Below are 20,676 nucleotides of genomic sequence, written 5' to 3' on the forward strand. Positions count from 1 at the left end.
ATTATATTTTTAGAGTCCACATATAAATGATATCATGTAATATTCGTCTTTCTCTGTCCAGCTTACTTCACTCAGTACAACCATCTCTGACCATCCATGTTGCTGCACATGTCATTTTATTCTTTTTTATGGCTGAGTAATATTCTGTTGTGTGTGTATATGTGTGTGTGTGAGAGAGAGAGAATATACACATCTTCTTCATGTACTCATCTGCTGATGGACACTTAGGTGGCTTCCATGTCTTGGCTATTATGAATAGTGCTGCTATGAACACTGGGATATATGGATCTTTTTGAATTAAGAGTTTTCATCTCTTCTAAATATACGCCCAGGTGTGGGATTGCTGGATGACATAATAACTAGTTTTTAGGTTCTTTTAAGGAACCTCCATACCATTTTCTACAGTGGCTACACCAATTTACATTTCCACTAGCAGGGTTCCCTTTTCTCCACACCCTCTCCAGTGTTTATTATTTGTAATCAGTCACTGTGGTCACATGCAGGTCCTATGAGTGACAGGCCACCAGTTCACATTCTAAAACACATGATGTGACTGCAGGTGCTGAGCAGAGATAGACAAAGAAAACTCTAACTGGTCTTCTCTCCTTGGGACAGGCAAAAAGACCCCACAAGCTGCACAGAACCACGTTTTTAAAGCCTTGAGAAAAGAATACAAGACCTTCCTTTTCAACTTGAAACTTAGAGGAAAGGGAAGTCTTTGAATTTTTTCTACTACACATCAGCCTGATATTAAGTTTCTAATTTCTGCTGAAAAGTAGTTAAGGTTAGAAATTAGCTCTATTGAGAAGTTTTTCATTTTTAAACTCCTTTGACATCACAGAATTACAAAGTTAAATAGAACTATTTCCATGTCTGCAAGCTGGTTACTGTCTATTCATTTTACAAAGTAGAAAGCAAACATAAGTGCTTTCTAACCCCTCAATACATTACATTCATTTCAAACTATGCAACACATGAGTTTCTTCATGTTTTAAAACTATTTTTTAAAAAAACATTCTAAAGTGTACAAAGACAGAAAAAACAAAAACCAAACCAGAAAAGAAAAAAAAAAAAAACCAGTCCATGGAAAAAGAACTCTTAACAGAAGCTTTTTCTCCCACAAATCACAAAAGTTGTTTTGAAATTATGGTAGAAATTCTATTTAAAAAGCAAATCCATTTTAAAAAAACAATTCTTACCTTTAATTTCAGAACAGAATGTCTTCCATCTGATCAAAACAGAGAGAGAGAACTTTGTAAAGTGGAGAAAGACATCTGACAGCTCTGAAGAGTACAATCGTAGGAACTCACCTTCTGCACGTGAGCTGAACCAGCCCACGAGCCAGCCCAGAGCTGAACTGCCCATCTCACCCCTTGCTGTTCCTGACCGCCCTCCGTGGCGCACATGACTGCAGAGCTGAGGCCAAACCCCTCGGTGTGACTGTGGGCCCTCCCCGCCTTCCCAGCACCCTTGCCCTGTGCCCTCCACCATCCCACCTGCCAGTCCCCGCATGGGCTAAGGGGCCACTCCGCCCTGCCTCCTCTGCCTCCAGCAGCAGTCCACTCGGTCAGATGCTGGTACCTCGACCAAAGGATGGCAGTGTCCAAGCTTCTTGGCTGGGTACTGCTAGGGTACAGGGTGGCCCCTCAGGCTGGTAGCCCTCAGACAATAATTATCAGCTAGCATTTACGGAGCATGTTTTGCTTCATGTGTTTGCGTGCGTGCTTAATTGTTCAGTTGTGTCTGACTCTCTGTGATCCTGTGGACTGCAGCCTGTTACACTCCTCTAGGCAAGAATACTGAAGTGGGTTGCCATGCCCTTGTCCAGGGGATCTTCCCAACCCAGGGATTGAACCTGGGTCTCCCGCATTGGCAGGCAGATTCTTTACCGGCTGAGCCACCAGGGAAGCCCTGCTGTGCTTCACTCATACGACTGAACTTAGTCCTTGTAAGACTCTTAGGAGAGGTGCACTCAAACTTAGAAGTGCGGTTAAGGAACTGGCCAAGTCTCACGCCACCTGAAAGTGACAATGTCCAGGGGCTTTTAATGCCCCCACCACAAGCCAAAAACCACTGAAGGAGCTTCACTCTCTCCCAGCCACCACCTGTGCTCCAAGTTCATGTTGCCAAGCATGCCAGTTATCACAACCTTTGACTTCCAACCCCACCTTTATTGCCTGCTCCTGTTACTGCAGGGGCGCTCCTTTGTCTGGTGGTGCAATAATAAACTTCACCAGTAGAGGGTGCAGAAGAGACACTGGAGGAGGAAAGGGCTTGGGTTCCTCATTCCATGGGTGACGTCTCCTGTCCTGGGTCCCTCTTTTTCCCTCCTCTCCTCCCTCCCCGCCTTTCTAGACGACCAGCAGCACTTCCCCACAGGCGGCTCCTCCTGGAACTCCCCTACAGATGGCAGCCTTTCAGTGAATTCTGTTAGCATCACACCTAACTTCTCCACCTGCCCACGGGCCAGAGCTGCACCCTCCCCAGTGTCTCCGTAGCAGATTCTCCAAATGGTCCTTCCCTCGGAGGCCCTATGTTAACTGCATAGGAAGCAGCTGTTCCCTCTGTCATTCCCATATTCTTTAATTTATTTCTACCCCTTAATAGGCAATCCTGTTACAGTTAATAATTCTTGATATTAACCTTTCCCTGTTCAAATCACCATGGACTTTCTTTCCTTTTCTTCTTTGATTTGGCCACACAGTTCCCCAATCAGGGCTCAAACCTAGGAAGTTCACCAGGGAATCCCCTCACCTTGTACAGATACTTTCTGTCTCCTGATTAGTTCTGACTGATAGTATGATGCATCAGGCACTAGAAAAATAATGCAGACATTGGAAAGTGGATGGATATGTATATATTCAGGATGTTATAAGATTTTTTTTAAAAGGTAGTAAAATATCATGTATTTACATACACATTCTAAGCTGTTAAAATTATACTTGATGGAAGTATGATTATGTATATTTAACTTCATGTATTTCTGTATTCTTTACAGTGAGAAAGTATTAATTCTAAAAGAGACATACTTTCTACTTGAACTTAACACACACATGGATTTTCCCACAAAGATAAAATATGCTGTCTAACCAAGTGGCATTTTCTGGCACAGGTATTAGTAGCTGGCATTCTGTCTTCCAATCAGTCCCCTTGTGCTGACTTATATGAGAGTCTCCTTGAGCCCTGGGCTTCCATGGTGGCTCAGACCGTGAAGAATATGTCTGCAATGAGGGAGACCCAGGTTAAATCCCTGGGTCAGGAAGATCCCCTGGAGAAGGGAATGGCTACCCACTCCAGTATTCTTGCCTGGAGAATCCCATGGACAGATGAGCCTGGCGGGCTACAGTCCATGGGGTCGTAAAGAGCTGGACATGACAGAGCGACTAACACTTATCTGACTTACCTATCTCCATGGGCCCAAGCAATTCCCTGAGTGTCCTGATAAAGAAGTTATCGGTGCCCACTACATGCCAGGCTCTCCTTCTCACTTCTCAAACACAGGCCACATCTTAGGAAATGGAAAACGGCCTTTGCTATTAATGAGCTGAACTCTCTCACTGTGCCAAATGAAATATACAAAGGTATGCCATTCCAAAGTTGTATTATAAACACATCCATGCATTCATTCATCCAAATCACCTGAAGTGACAGCCAGCCGTGGGCCAAGCCCTGCTCCAGGCCCTAGAGCCAGCCTGGTGAACAAGATAGACAAGCTCACTCAGCCATCCCGAGGAGACCACTGTGCGCCCATCCCTCATGGCACTGGTCGTGGGTGCAGAGAGGAAGGCGCGCATGGAGCTTCAGAGTCTGAGCCCTGATGCTCCCCCAGGGAACCTCACAACTGAGAGAATGACAAAGTGGACTCCAATGTGAAGGCCTTATACATTAAAGGCAACCAAACACCCAGGCAATCATTTTCACTGTATCCCAGGAAAAACAAAGCCCAGGGATATTCCCACTTAAAATCATGGAACCACGGTATGGAGGTGCAGTGGTTATACATTCCTCCAAATTATTTATGACCATAAAATGCTTTTACATGAAATTTCTTTAAAACTTTTTTTTTTACCTTTTTCTTGTGTATTCTCTGGTGGAATAGGTGAGCTTGGAAACCCATCTTGTTCAGAAATACTTTGCTCATCTTCAGCGTCCACACCATGTGATGATGGAACCTTTTCGTTACAGAAGACAAAGAACAATACATGGTAAGTACTTCTCTATAAAACCTCCTCCCAACAAACTCAGCTGTCTTATTCCATACCCTCTCCACCGCTACCTCCCCTCCAAGACATAAAAGGACTACACCTGTGGGTCCCTCAGGAAAAGCTCAATGGCAAAGGCAGTGCCATCCAACTTATGCTCAGGCCAGCGGCCCCCAACCTTTTCGGCACCAGGGACCGATTTCATGGAAGACAGTCTTTCCACAGATGGAGGTGGTTCGGGCAGTAGTGCAAGCCACGGAGCAGCAGGTGAGGTTTCGCTTGCCCACCCACCGCTCACCTGCTGCACAGCCCAGTTCCTAACAGGACGGTCGGCAGCCCGGGAGTTGGGGACTCCTGGCCTGATCCATCGAGACCTTCAGAGCTGTGCTGCACCACATCCCACTGCACGCTACCCAGGCAGCCCGCCTTCCCATTCCTGCCAGGGACCAAGTCAGGACCAGGCGCTGCCCCCAGCCTGCTCCGTGCAGCGCCAGCACCACCGTGCCCTGGTACGAGGCTGCACAGTTCACCTCTACGTGGGGCAAGAGCGGCCGACCTGCCCTGTGAGAACGCTCACCAGGGCAACTGTTGGGGACCGGGGCCCACTATGCCTGCTGGCTAGGAGTCCACTCTGAGTGTTTCCTGATGGAATGGGACTCTCCCCCCACCACTGTCTGTGAAAAACTCCCTTGCGGGGTCACGAATGGTAGAGCTGCCCCTCACAGACCTGAGAGCCGGGTCTGGGACCACCCTGATGAGCAGGAGGCTGCCTCACTGGCAGGGCTCTGGGATGGGGCGGGGTGTGAGGACAGAGGCTGCCCTCGACGAAGGGCAGTGAACCAGGTCTTGTAGGATAAGCTGAGGCTGGTGCTCCCTGCGTGGCTTCCCTTCCACTATCCTGACTCTTTGTAAAATCCTGCTTATGTGATCAGCCTGGCTTAGCTGTGCTGTGCCGCAGGCCATGGATGGGCCATCCCCGTGGCTGGGAACCAGGCAGCACTGACCAGCAAGATGCCCACAAGAAGGGGCATTTCAGGGCCAAAAGCTAAGGCTCACAGGCCCACCAGGCTGGGGGCAGAGGGCTCCGGGGTGACGCGGCTCAGAGCAACAGAAAGGTCTCCCACTCTACTCATCATTGAAGAAATTAAAAAGAAATGAACCTCTTAAGTTTTTAGCTCCTAGGAACTATCTGCCTTGTTTACCCTGTTAAAGGTATATTAAGCTACTCACTTTTATTTAGGAAGAATGAAATACTAAGGCAACTCAAATACTTGAAAAGTGAAAGTGAAAGTCGCTCAGTCATGTCTGACTCTTTGCCATCCCATGGACTATACAGTCCATGGAATTCTCCAGGCCAGAATACTACAGTGGGAGGCTGTTCCCTTCTCAAGAGGATCTTCCCAACCCAGGGTTTGAACCCAGGTCTCCCACACTGCAGGCTGATTCTTTACCAGCTGAGCCACCAAGGGAAGCCCAAATACCATCATAACAATACCCTATTATGGAAAACTGCTTGTTAGTATCTACTAGTAAGAAAGCTGATCGTACCTTATGGCTGATTATGCCTTATGATTATACATACATCACTCATCAGTATATATGAGTGGTACATACCCACCACATATGAATGTTCACAGAGCACTCTTCCTAAAAGCTCCAAACTGGAAACAACCAAATATCCACCCTTAGTAGAGTAAATAAGTTACTGGATGTTATAGCTGTCCCATGGGATATCACACAGCAATAAGAACCAACAACTACCGCACAAAATGACAGAAGACTCTCAAAAACTCCAAAGCAGACATAATGTATGATTAAAGTCATAGAATCTTTAGGATGTGCTGTGTGCTTAGTCACTCAGTTGTGTCCAAATTCTTTGTGACCCCATGGACCACCAGGTTCCTGTGTCCATGGGATTCGCCAGGCAAGAATACTGGAGTGGGTTGCCATGCCCTCCTCCAGGGGATCTTCCCAACCCAGGGATCAAACCCAGGTCTCCTGTATTGCTGGCAGATTCTTTACCATCTGAGCCACCAGGGAAGGACAAAACTAATCTCAGGTGATTTTTCTAAGATCTAATCTGCTCCTGGAGTCAGGGCAGCGGTTAACTCTGGGGGGAGCAGTGGCTCTTCTCAGTCACAGAGGACTTTTGCAGGCTAGCAGTATTGTTCTTTTAATCTGGGTGGAGGCTACTTTGCAAAAATTCACTGAGCTGTACAGTTATAGCTTTTATCTTTTGTGTATACGTAATATGTTGATAAATAAGCCTCAAGAATTTGTGACAACATTCTAGAAACACTCTAAAGTTTTAATGCAAAGCATTGTTAAAACTACCAAATACTTCTAAGTGTGAAAATCACCTGGGTAACTAAAACAAAAACTGTCTGGGTACTGAAGGGAGAGAGGTGGAAGCCAGGCACCCCAGCCACAGTGCTGCCATCCCAGTGGCCAGGAGTGACTTTCCTGCGTCCATCTGCAGCCCTGGCCTAAGCTCCTTCATCCTCCTCCTGGGGAGGACACTAACTCCAATTATAAAGAGTAAAATGTACATGCTAGAATTTACAGGGTGATTATTAAGGGAAAAAAAAAACCAGCGAATATAACTTTAAGCTAGTTGAGGGAAAGAAATAGAACTAAAAAATCCATCAATCCAAAAGAATGAAAGAAGAAAAAAGATACAGAGTAATAGGACAAGCAAGCAAAACAGAAACGACAGGTTTAAACTCAAATATACCCATGAATACATTAAACATAAAAGAGCCAAAAGCTCTAGTAAAAAGACAAAGGAAAATTTTGTCAAATTTGGTTAACAAAAACTATATACTGCATTGAATTATAAACTTTTTTTTTGGGGGGGGGAGGGTTGTGCAGCATGTGGGATCTTGGTTCCCCGATCAGGGATCAAACCCTCGTTCCTGCATTGGAAGTGCAAAGTCTTAACCACTGGACCACCAGAGAAGTCCCAAATTGAACACTTTAAATGGATGAACAGTATGATATTAATATGTAACTTATTTCTTGGTAAACTTAAAGAAAAAACAACTAGATGCTGTTTATAAAACATAGCTAAACATAATGATGTAGGAAGGTTAAAATTAAAGGATAGAAAGAAATAGACAGTGCAAATATCAAAGAAAGACGGAGAACATCGGATGAAAAAGACCTTAAGGCAGATCACACTTTCAGAGATAGAGAGGGTCACTTTATAGTGACAAACTGTTCAATTTACCAGGAGGATATGATTCTAAATTTGTACACATCTAAAAATGTAATCAGATGTAAAATAACACATCTTCCATGATTTCACACTTACACAGTTCAACAGTTAACCTGTGGTATCTTTTCTTCCTTGGAGGTGAAAGTAGTTTTGGATAACCCGGGGACCGCAAGCACGCTTCAGTGTCTAGATTCCTGTGACCGTGGGGCGAGCTGACTATAAGAGCCAGCGCTGGTGAACCCTGGGGATGCAGAGGGTCCAGCCCCAAATGGTGCTGGCACCTTCCCAGGAGCCTCTCCTCAGATCAGTGATGCCAAAGTCGGAGCCCCACCCACAAAGACACAATAAACAGACACGACTGGTGGAGCAACAGAGGGGTCCAGCTGGCTCCACCTCGGGGTGCAGTCCAGGCAAGAGTGTGGTCAGACTGCGCAGAGAACCAAGGTAACTCGGGGGTGGGGGTGGGGCCACAGGCAGCTCTGATTTGTAAGGCGGAGGGCCTTGCCGACCTGCAGTGGGACCTTTGTAGGGTTCACAACATGCTGGACCTCCCCTGGTGTGGTACGTTACAGTGAAGGAAACAAAACATTTGTGGATCCATGCTTCCTTACTGCTGTATGGAGGAGGCCTCACTGCTAGAAGGTGGCAGGGTGCTTTCTGAGTGGCTTTTGGAAATCCGCAGGAATGACAGCTTGGTGCCTGATCTGCTCCCCTGGCCTTCTCCTGCCACCAATCGGGGTCAAGCTCACACAGAGGTGCTCACATTGCTAGAGCAGAGTCAGTGATCTACATGCATACACGCTAACCGCGGGGATGTGTTCGTGTAAATGCAGACAGGGAGGCTGCAGGCACTCAGCCCCGCCCACTCAACAGTCAGGGCCCCTCTGTCTACCTTGCTGAGAGAATCCTGATTTTGTCTGGTGCAAGCAGGCTCGAATCACAGTAATCCTTCTCTACTTAGCCAGTAACCGGTCAAGGGATGGGCATGTGACCAATGAGCGTCCTGCTGGCAGGCTTCCGGAAAAAAACATTCCGCGTCATCAACACAGCATTGCCTGAAGGACCATGCCCCACTTCCTTCTTCTGCGGGAAGAATTGGCTGCCTCTGGTGATCACAAAGAGCAGGCCAAGGGAATTTCAGGCTCCTGTGTTCAATAGGCAGCTGAAACAATTTTGGAATTGCCTACCTTTTCACTTTGTTATGTGAGAGTTAAAATGTCCATTATTTAAACCTTCTATCTGATTATTTGTAGGCAAGAAGATGATACGGACACAAAGTGACCACAGAGGCCTGTCCTGGAGAGAAGAGGAGGGATGGAACGGTAGGCTTCGGGGTGGTGTTTGCTTAAATGCAGCATCAAACGTTTTTATAAGACATGGAAATTCATGTATACTTGGGTAACAGAAAGAAAATCTTAAAGAAACTAAAAGTTAAAAACTGTAGACAGAAAGGGGACACTTCCAATCCTCAACTGCAGCAGCCAAGAGTCCCCACTATTCCAGGTCTCCAGAAGTTTCCAGACAGAACTGCTTCTCACACTTGCATGAATGATTCCTCTCTGGACCCAAGCATATGGCAGATACTCAAATACCTGTCTGTGGGCAGTTGGTTGGATGAATAAATGAACAAATGAATGAATATATGGCATTTTATGACAAAATGCTCTGCAAATCCACAAATGCACCAATAGCAAGAATGTCTGACAGAGGAGCTCTAATAACATCTTATCAGTGATTTCTATTTGAAAGTGGTAGCAGGTATTCTGGGCTTCCCTTGTGGCTCAGCTGGTAAAGAAATCACCTGCAGTGTGGGATTCCTGGGTTCGATCCCTAGATTGGGAGGATCCCCTGGAGAAAGGAAAGGCTACCCACTGCAGTATTCTGGCCTGGAGAATTCCATCGACTATATAAGCCCACGGGGTCACAAAGAGTCAGACACGACTGAGCGACTTTCACTTCATTTCAGCAGGTATTCAAACTATACTCTCCTCACTTAAAACCTACTGAAATCAGTTAAAGGAATGAAAAGAAAGAAAGAAAGCTTAGCCAATGGCCAGAAAACAGATACCAAACCTATGAAATTTGGAAGAGAGGGAGAAGTCAGAAGCCGCCAAACCTCCTCAGACTTCAGGAATACGGATGCTCTGACAGTTACAAAGTGTCACAGGTACAAAGGTTCAGAGTGATCCTCCAACGGGTGCGCTGCCAAGGATGTGACGGTCCCAGGAGACATACAGTCATTCCCACGGGGCAGATGGGAGCGTGGGCGAGGCTGAAGGGAAATGCTGAGAGAGCCCACCTTTACTCTCCAGAACCCAACTCTGTGCTCTCAAACAAGCTAGAAACAGCACAGACTGACATGAGGAATAAAAGAAGAGATCCAGAAGATCAAGAAAAGTGATAATGCAGGACTTCCCTGGTGGCCCAGTGGCTCAGACTCCACACTTCCAAGCAGGGGGCCCGGGTTCAATCCCTGGTCAGGGAACTAGAGTCCACATGCCCCAACTAAAGATCCCTTGTGCCACAACGAAGACCCAGTGCAGCCCAATAAATAAACAAAAATATTTTTACAGGAAAAAAAAAGTGATGAGGCCACAGAAAAATGTGACATAAATCAGCGGAACTCAAAAAAGCAAAAGGCAAAATGAAATAAATACAGAGGCAAAAGTTATCCTGTATGCATGCTCAGCTGCTCAGTCATGTCTGTCCCTTTACAACCCCATGGACTGTAGTCTGCCAGGTTCCTCTGTCCATGAAGTTTTCTAGGCAAGGATACTGGAGAGGGTGGCAAGAAGCCATAAAACATAGTGACAAAGCGCTGAGAGAGATAAGGGAACACACAGGAAATCACACAAAGTGATGTTGAGAAGAAAATGGAGGGACAAGGGATCAGAGAAAAGTTATCAGACATGGAGGACAAATAAAGGAGATCCAACAAATGCATATCTTGTGTTCCCAGAGGAGAACGGAATGAACAAAGATAAAATAAAAGAGGGGAGGAACTATTTCCCAGAGAATAAAAAAGGGACTGAAAAATCTGTGTCTTCAGAACTATGTAAACTAAATTTCAGGAAAAAAGGACAGAAAATAATAAACACCACTGTTAATCCTAGTGAAATTACTGAACTTCAAAAGATAAAGATGAACCTAAGAAAGTTATCAGGCAGAAAAACCAAGTGACCTCAAAGGAGAGAAGAAAGGCTGTAGCCCCTTCTCTGCTGCCACTCTAGGCCGTCCTCTCAGAAAGGTTATATGTGGTCCCACACGACCAAGTACCCTTCCTTTGCATTCATCATAATTCTAATGGATTAACTTAATTGTGGGACCAGGGACCCTTGTACTGATTCTCCAGCACCTAGCACATGCCTGGTACTCATCAAATGCTGGACAAATAGGTGTCAAATTATTTACTGACCCAAAGGCAGTGTCCACACCGACAGTCCTTTACAGGATCGAGACGCTGAGGCACAGGGAGGTTATCTGACTTCCCAAGTCAAATACCTGGGAAGCAGAGAAGCCGGGACTTGGACTCGGGTTTCTGAATGCCCCCAGCATTGCTCTTGTTGCTGGGCTCACGTATCGTGCAAACTGACCACACATTCATACAGCCCACTTCCCCTCCAGCCTTACTTTTTGTGGCACCAACAAGAAAACTGCTGAAAACAAGACTTGCTTTCCATTTGCTAGGCCATTTCTGGGTGGGTGCACACTTCGCACGAAGATGTTTGCCCAAACTACCCTGAAACACAGAGAGAGGCATGAGGCAGAGACTTATACCCAAACTGCCTGATGTGGGCTGGTCTGTGTCCTTATCTTACTAGTTTTGATTAAAAAGAATAAAGGCATAAATTATTTACCTGAGATTACAAAATGCTTATAGTAAAACTAAGGAGCAAACAAGGAGTAAGTGTCTACAGTAAAAATAATACTTAAAAAAAATAAACTAAACCATATTCCATAGGCAATCTCCTTCACTGCTAGCTCCATCTAGTGATTAAACAGTAGTTTTATATGCACCACATACTGATTCGTTTCAAAGATATGTATATTAATCCTCAAAAACAAACAAAAATCTTTACGTCTAGCTAACAGTCTTGAGAGGCACAAGGACTGTCAACACAAATTCGGATTCTAAACAGGAGAAACAGGTTGTCCTGACCCGAATCCTGCCTCTGCCACTGGGTGGTAGCTGGATGATCCTGAGCAAGTCATTTATCCTGTTCTCTCACACGTGTACCCCCACAAGTGTGAAGTAAATGAAATGGCATGTGTGAGCTGCGTGTGTGTGTGTGTGTGTGTGTGTGTGTGTGCGTGTGTCAGCCACTCAGCCATGTCCAACTCTCTGTGACTCCAAGGGCTGTAGCCCACTAGACTCCTCTGTCCATGGAATTCCCCAAGTAAGAATACTGGAGTGGGTAGTCATTCCCTTCTCCAGGGGAATCTTCCCAACCCAGGGATCGAACCCAGGTCTCCTGTGTTACAGGCTGACTCTTCACCGACTGAGCCACCAAGGAAGATATCAAATGCTCAGAAAAAGTCAATGTGTCTTCTTCCCCGTGAGGTACTGATGCTGAGACTGTGGGAAACTGAAATCCCTTTCCAGCTTCAAGGCCCTTTCATTCGTTCCTCTGCAGGTTATGATGAGACCTTTCAACTGCAGTCACTTATTAACACTCCACCTCTGGCTCCGCTCCTGGGCTGTACGAGGAAAGGCTTTCCTCTTGGCTGGCATGTGCAGAAAGGTGGAGACCTGCATCCACACTGCTGCTGGGAAGGCAAATGGGAACTACTGCTTTGGAGAACAATTTGGCAACAACCAGTGAGGTACACGTATCAAGTGTGCAATGGAATAATCTAAATACTCACCAGTAGGTGAGCGGATAAATAAACTAACCTGTATGCAACTCAAAAAACTACCAAGCTGAGAGGAGGAAAGATGGGTTCCTGTGTGGTGACCTCTGTACAATTAAATATATATACACATATAGTAACACATTTGTTTCCTGATACTTATTTGCAGCAAAAGAATAAAAACAGACTTCCAGAACACATCCCAAATCCAGGAGGAGATGGCCTTCCAGAGATGAAGCAGATGGGAGACAAAGATTTCAACCCTAACCATAATTTTCTTTTACTAAAAATTGGAAGCAAAAAAATAAAAAAGATAAGATGTCAGTACTTGCTCGTCCTGGAGAATGAGAACACTAACGTGTTACATTATGGTTTGTATCTCAACTGTGGGGGTGCCCGGCTATGGAAAATGCACGTGTTCAGCTTTAATAGACGGCGTCAAACAGTCCCCCCAACAATGGTGGTGCCAACTCCCACTCCCATAGCCCCTCTGCATCCTCCCCAATCCTTGACACTGTTAGTTGCCTTGCTCTACTTTTCAAATTTTTAAAACAAATTTCTGTACTGTACATGGGTCCTCTAGCCACCAAGACACACTGGCCTGAAAAATAAAACTGTATGTTTGATTAACGACAAAGGAGCTTGTGGAGGTCATCGTCATCTCTCTCCATTCAGGGAGATGTGGTAGCGAGCTTCACTTGCAATCTTCCTATCACACATCCCAAACAGTTGAGTGCTACAGTTCCACCTATAACCTCGGTCCAAAATACCAGCCAGGAAGTGTGCGGTGGGGCGGTGGGTGCTCACACAGACCTTTCAGAGCCCTGCGGGAGACCTTTTTGGGCTATCGGCACCTGTCTGCCTGTCCAGGGCTCTTTGCTGTGGAGAAACCTAACTCTGCATGTTAAAGTCTGTATATGCTAGAAAGTGGTGGCTAGTTTCTGAAATACGTAAGGATTCCACAAAATAATTTCCCTAAGACCATCTAAAATGTAATTCAGAGTAGTGGAGGATAATGGAAATAAAATCAGTATGAACATAGTTTGACACTGCAAGGCTTTAAGTAGAGTCACTACAAGTAATGTGTTATAGTGATGGTGAAAAAGAAAAAAAAGAGAAAGGAAAAAGAAATTACGGTGCTGTCTTTTGCCATTAAAGAAATGGTGCTATCCAGCTTTCAAAACCCGGGGAACAAAAGAGTTTAAACCAGGGCATGTGGGCAATGGTGAAGAACCAGGCTCCTTCAACCAGAGAGGTATCTCGGCTCCCCCACATGTGAAGTGAAATCACTCAGTCATGTCTGACTCTGTGCAACCCGTGGACTGTAGCCCGTCAGGCTTCTCTGTCCACGGAATTTTCCAGGCAAGAATACTGGAGTGGGTTGCCATTTCCTTCTCCAGGGGATCTTCCCAACCTGGGGATCGAACCCGGGTCTCCCTCAATGCAGGCAGACTCTTTACCATTTGAGCCACCAGGGAAGCCCCCTACAGGGCTGAAACAGAACCTATGTCACCAAGACAGCCGGAGATGAGTGCATGTAAGATGTTGAACTAGACACTCACACATGCACCCTATGAATGTCAGCTACTGTGGAGACACATGTGATGATGCTCCTTGTCAGGCATGAGTCTGAAGAAACACTGCAACATACACATACGGAAAAGTGATAGGAAAATTAGCTCAGGGAGGGGGGAGTCAAAGGAAAGAGCAGGATGACAAGCACTGGATGGAAACCTATGTTAAAGACGTGAAGATGTTTCTCTCTGTTTTTGTAGGATTTGTCTTGAAAGATAAAGGAAGGAGTTTTAAATTTTGGGTTTCCTGGGTAGATCAGCTGGTAAAGAATCCACCAGCAATACAGGAGACTCTGGTTCAAATCCTGGGTCAGGAAGTTCCCCTGTAGAAGGGACAGGCTACCCTCTCCAGTATTCTTGGGCTTCCCTGGTGGTAAAGAATCTGTCTGTAGTGCAGGAGACCTGGGTTTGACCCCTGGGTTGGGAAGATTTCCTGGAGGAGGACATGGCAACCCACTCCAGTATTCTTGCCTGGAGAATCCCCATGGACAGAGGAGCCTGGCGGGCTACAGTCATGGGATCACAAAGCAAAGAGCAGGATGACTAGCATCAGATAGAAACCTATGTGAAAGATGTGAAGATGTTTCTCTCTGTTTCTGAAGGACGTGTCTTGAAAGATAAAGGAAAGAGTTTTAAATTTTAGCCTAATAACGTAGAAAATGAGACTGAACCAATGATAAAAAAAATAAAAAATAGGCCCCCAAACAAAAGCCATTAACAGCCGAAGAGAGAAAAGGGACCTATTTTCTAACGCACTAGACACACTTTCCTGTGAGTTAATGTCAAGGTGCAGAAGAAACGGGGGAACGCGACATGCACCTGGTTTCTGTGTGGCGCGGCATACACGGCGTCGCTCAGACTTCCCTCTTCCTTGCGAGCGCTGGCGTCTCCAGACTGCCTGCGGCTGGATGACAGGCGCGAGTCAGTGTCCTCGTCCTCCTCATAGCCCACCATTTCAAAGGATGGCAGAGAAGATCTTCTTCCCGCTTCATTCTGCCAGTGCGGTCTGTATTAGAACATGCAAGATCAAGATAAAAGAACAAGCCACTTAACAGCTCACACTGGCTTATATACATGTAGTAAATCACTGCCTCCAAGTCCCACTGTGACGTACTATGACCACAGGACAAGATAGGCAGAAGCTAAAGGGTGAAACCATCCACTGTTCCATCTCTTTGTATACTGGTAGAATTTCTTTCCAGTTTTTCACCTAGATTTTTATAGTTGTAATCACTGTGTACATATACAACTTGCCTCCTTGTTAGTAAGTCTTTAGAGTCAGACTTGAGTAGATACATCAGTTCAGTCAGCTATTCCCCTTACTTAGGTTCCCCTCCCCCTAGATTTTACCGACACAAACAGCTCTGCAATGAACATTAATGTGCAATCTCTTCTGGACTGAGGACTCAACCCATAAAACAACTGTATGGAGAAAGGCTGAGTCAAGCAGTATTAACATTTCATAGGTCCATATCCTTCCACACAGAATCACTTCCCCAACCTGTGACTATGTCAGTAATAATTGTCTAAAACTTGCCAAAAGAATGTAAGTGAAGTGAAACTCGCTCAACTGTATCTGACTCTTTGCAACCCCATGGACTGCATAGTCCACGGAATTCTCCACGCCAGAATACTGGAGCGGGTAGCCTTTCCCTTCTCCAGGGGATCTTCCCAACCCAGGGATCGAACCCAGGTCTCCCACATTGCAGGCAGATTGGTTACCAGCTAAGCCACAAGGGAAACCCAAAGAATGTAAACCTCACTACAAAAATGTGCATTTCTTACTGAGACTGGGTGTTTTTCCATATACTTGTGTGTGAGTCTTGGTTCTTCTATTGTGAATTGTCTGCTCATGTCCTTTGTCCCTTCTGATTCTAGCACTCCATTCCAATTTGAAATGAACTTTTCCACCTACAAAAATTAAAACTCTGACTGTGTATTTACTAGAAATATTTTCCCAATTCTGTTGACTTTATTTTGGCTATGTAAATTTTTTTAAACATACAGATAATATAAAAAAAAATTTTTTTTTTAACCTTCCAAATTCTTAGCTCAGAAGTAAACAGTAGTCATCTCCCTCTGAGAGGTTTGATTAGACTGGATATAGGACTTTGTTATCATATTTCTATGTATATACAAACTAAGCCTTTCATTCAATAGGAATTTGTTTTGGTGCATGAATTATGCAAGGCTGAAACCTGATTTTTTTCTAATGCTGCTAATGAATAAACTGTTGAATACCATCTTTTCCCTTTGATCTGTGGGGCTGCTTTTATTAGAGATTCAATATGCCTGCAAACACTAGGCTCACCTCAGGGCATTCTTGTGCACCTCTTATCGCTGATCCAACACTCCTTTAACTACTTCAATATGTCTTAAAATATGATGGGGCTAATGCAGCCCTCCCCGAGTCAATATTCTTCCCTTCCAGATACGCTTTTACAGTCTTATCTGTATACAGATAAGAATACAGATTATCATTTCCAGTGAATTTCAAAATCACTTCCTCATCTTCAGCTTTTATTCAGCCAAAGTATAAATTCTCAGCAGGAGAAAAACAGGCTATATTCAAACATCTCAAAAATGGAATCAAGATTAAAATGCAAAAACCAAAAGTATAAACACATCCTAGTGTAGCTCAGTCAGTAAAGAATCCACCTGCAATACTAAAATCCACCTGTGATGCAGGAGACCCAGATTCAATTCCTGGGTCTGGAAGATGCCCTGGAGAAGGAAATGGCAACCCACTCCAGTATTCTTGCCAGGAAAATCCCATGGACAGAGGAGTCTAGCGGGCTACAGTCCATGGGGTTGAAAGAGTCGGACACGACTTAGCAACTAAACCACCAACATCCTAGAAGGAAATATGTGAGCATTTGTATAACGCTGCAATAAGGAAAATCTTTATAGATTTGACAATAATGTCAGAACTACAAACACTGATACTTCTTACTACATAAAAATACAGAATTTTTTGGTATGTTTAAAAAAAAAAAACCTCAAATATAAAAATTGAATAAATATGGCAGATAAAAGTCAAATCTGGTAATGTATTCCCCACCCCAAACCCACGAGCCCTTAAATTGTCTTCTTACTGCTCCTTGGGGAGACACCAAACCTTGGAACAGGATGCCAAAGGTCCCCTAGCCTGCCCACTCCTCCAGCACCATCTCAGATGACTCCCCACCTCACTTGACTCCTCCCAGCCACAAATATCCTCCCCTTCAGATGCTCACACGTGTCATACTCCCTCTTCTGCGTCTAAAAAGCTCATCCCTGCCATGCTGACCACCTCCCAGCCCTCAGGCCATTCCCAGCTGGTTCCTGCACATCCCACAGCTCTTCCCCAATGCCTCCTCCCTCGGGAGGAAACCTTCCTGATCCTTAGCTGTTTGTCAGCGCTAACCCAGCTCAAGCAATAGAGAAAATGATGTTAAAGAAGAAAGGTTACAGTACAGGCATCAACAAAGGTAAATTCAACAGTGTGACCGTTCAGAGAGGACGCTCATGAGAAGCTGTGACCGACAACTCGCCATCAAAGGTTATGGCTAAAAGCAGCACTGAACTCACCGGCTCGGTGCTGCCATGAAAGCAACCAGTGTCTTCATAACCTATAAATTAACAAGATCCACTCTGGAGAAAATCTGGATACAATTCAAGACTGATTAATGTTCCAGGACACTATTTCTTTGACATTGGTGATGAAAACCTGCGTGCTAAGCTCTAGTCACAAGCACACACACACACGCGCGCACAGAGCTGCTCCCCCTCTGCCCGGAGAGGACGCCGAGCCCGGGACACGGTCCTTACTGATGCCTCAGCTCTGAGGTAGTGGCGTAGGGCTCGATCAAACTGTCCTTTTCCATGTAGGTCATGTCGCTCTCAGAGTGGGATCTCCGGCGCGGCTGAGGAATGGCAACGGTCCGGCCAGTCAGTGTCGTCGCTAGAATGGCTGCGGCCAGAGCAGATCTGTGGACAAAATCACCGCGGTGAGTCAGTGAGACATGAACCCTCAAGGTGAAGGTTGAACAACAGGACACGTGAATTAATCAGGGTTTACTTTCAGCTCTACTGTGTTCAGAGCGTATCTACTGACTATACGCCTGCCGTCAGCCGGCTATGTGCCACTGCTTCATTCTCACAGCAACTGCATGAATAGATAATACTGTCATCTCCATTTTTCACAGACATTAAATGACTTGTCTAAGCTTTCCTAGTTAATGGAAGATGAAACCAGGTTTGTGATCCAAGCAGTCTATATTCAGGTAGTGTTCCTATTAGAATGAAAGATCGGAATGGGGGAAAAAAAGAGAGAGAGAGAGAAATAAAAAGATATCAAAGAAATGAAAAGGAATTTGAAAGTCTTGCAAACTATTCAAAACTACAATACAGGAAAGTGTGAAAATGTTAGTTGCTCAGTCGTGTCTGACTCTTTGCAACCCTGTGGACTGCAGCCCGCCAGGCTCCTCTGCCCATGCAATTCTCCAGGCAAAAACACAGGAGTGGGCAGCCGTTCCTTTCTCCAGGGGATCTTTCCAACCCAGGGATCGAACCTGAATCTCCTGCACTGCAGGCAGATTCTTTACCATCTGAGTCACCACTGAAGCCTTATAATAAAGGAAAGACAGGATAACAGGTTTACCCTCCCACCTGAAAAATCAAAACAAACAATTAACTGTCCCAGCTTACTGCCTGAGTGAGTGTCCAGGTTACAGCAGAGAGAGGAGGAAATGAGGTGGAGCCGGACAGACTCTCTCGAGTTGTGGGGATGGAGTGGAGAGTCGGCGAACACCAGGGCAGATAGAGTCTGCAGCAGAGAGGAGAGAGCTGAGCTGAGAGAACTCCGGAAACCTGCAGGAGGCCCCACCGAGAGCTCGCAGAACGCTCCTCAGTGCATGGGTGCAAAGACACTGCCCAAGGCGGGGCAGACCCATCCAGGAGGATTGCAGCAGCAGTGCCAGGCACTTACACACGGCTGCGGACAGTGCCTGTTCCCGGCCAGGCAGATGGGAAACCGTGGTAATTCGGGGGACATTGGGCATAGCACTCCGAAAGTAGTGGAGAATGAACAGCCCTAGATTGAAAACTGCTCTGACCCTGCCTCACAAAGCATGAAAGCAAGACCCAAAAGATCAGTTCCACGTAATTTAACTGTATCCCAGAACAAAATTCAACTAGACTTATAGGAACACAAAAATACCCAGCACTCAGCAAGGTGAAACTCACAACAGTGTTTAGCATGCAATCAAAGATAACCAGACATGCAAAGAGACAGAAAAACATGACCTAAAATGAAGAGAATAATCAATCAAAACCCATCCAGAACTGAAATCACATTAGAAGCAGCAGAGACAGACGTTAAGACAGTTATTATAATTGTGTTTCATATGTTCAAAAAGCTAAGCAGGAACATGGAACATTATTTAAAAGACCTGAACTTCAGGAGATGGAAATTACACCAGATGGGATCAATAGTTAGGTTACATATTGCAGAAAAATTAGTGAAACTTGAAGGTAAAACAATAGAAAATAACCAAAATGAAACAGAGCAAAAAAAAAGAGAATAGTAAGATCTGAGATTAAAAAAGGTATTGGTTCATGTTTTAAGCCACTACATTTTGGGAATTCCCTGGCAGTTCAGTGGTTAGGACTCCTTGCATTCACTGCTAAGGGCTTGGGTTCAATCCCTGTTCAGGGAACTAAGATCCCACAAGCTACTCGGCATGGCAGGAAAAAAAAAAAAAGCCATTAAGTTTTGGTGTAATTAGTTACATGCCCAATAAATAATTTTCATCAAATGGTGCTGGAACAACTGGCTACCCACATGCAAAAAAGACTTCCCTGGCGGTCCAGTGGTTAAGAATCCATCGTCCAATGCAGGGGATGAAGGTTCAATCCCTGGTTGGGGAACTGAGATTCCACATGCCCCCAGGCATCTAAGCCCTTGAACTGCAACTACTGAGCGCACGTGCCCTGACGCGTGCCACAGCTAGAGAGGAGCCTGCACGCTGCAACAAAAAAGATCCTGTCTGCTGCAATGAAGACCCAATGCAGCCAAAAATAAGTAAATAAAAACATTTTTAAAAATAAATAAACACGATGGAATTATATTTTTTTAAAAAGTGAACTTGAATCCATACCTTGCACACCATATACAAAAATTAACTCAAAATGCATCACAGACCTAAATGTAAAGGCTAAAAGTATAAAACCTCTAGAAGAAACTATAGGAGAAAATGCTTTATGACCTTGGGTAGGCAAATATTTCTTAGATATGGCACTGAAATCATGATCTATAAAAGAAAAAGTTTGCAAGTTGAACTTTATAAACATTAAGAATTTCTGCTCTCTGCAAAACTGTTAAGAAAATGAAGAGACAAGAAATGGATGAGAAGAAAATATTTGCAAATCACGTATTTGATAAAAAACCTATTTTATATTCAGTAACAGTCAATCCTAAAGGAACTCAATCCTAAATATTCATTGGAAGGACTGATGCTGAAGCTGAAGAGCCAACAGTTTGGCCACCTGATGAGAAGAGCTGACTGACTGGAAAAGACCCGAATGCTGGGAAAGATTGAAGGCAGGAGAAGAAGGGGATGAAAGAGGATGAGATGCTTGGATGGCATTACCGACTCGATGGACACGAGTTTGAGCAAGCTCTGGGAGTTGGTGATGGACAGGGAAGCCTGGCGTGCTACAGTCCATGGGGTCGCAGAGTTGGACACAACTGAGTGACTGAATGGAACTGAATAGGAAAACAATTCAATTTTTTCAAGTGGGCAAAAGATGTTAACAGATACTTTACCAAGAAAGATATACAAGGGCAAAT

General features: G+C 45.0%; 1 protein-coding gene across 5 annotated transcripts in view; it reads right to left on the reverse strand.

Annotated features, from left to right (window-relative positions):
• Positions 1-20,676, reverse strand: part of CEP89 (centrosomal protein 89) — a 70,012-nt gene that overhangs the window by 41,387 nt on the left and 7,949 nt on the right. For 4 of the 5 annotated variants that reach the window (XM_061138948.1, XM_061138947.1, XM_061138950.1 and 1 more), the window contains 4 exons: positions 17,655-17,813; positions 14,664-14,850; positions 4,070-4,172; positions 1,200-1,228 (listed from right to left, as the gene is read on the reverse strand). In XM_061138948.1, coding sequence (XP_060994931.1) covers positions 1,200-1,228; positions 4,070-4,172; positions 14,664-14,850; positions 17,655-17,813 — 478 coding nt within the window. Of the gene's footprint in view, positions 1-1,199; positions 1,229-4,069; positions 4,173-11,049; positions 11,159-14,663; positions 14,851-17,654; positions 17,814-20,676 lie in introns of those variants that run through there. The other variant, XM_061138951.1, reaches the window with a different exon arrangement.

Source organism: Dama dama, chromosome 4, assembly GCF_033118175.1.
Source record: "Dama dama isolate Ldn47 chromosome 4, ASM3311817v1, whole genome shotgun sequence".
Lineage (NCBI taxonomy): Eukaryota > Metazoa > Chordata > Mammalia > Artiodactyla > Cervidae > Dama > Dama dama.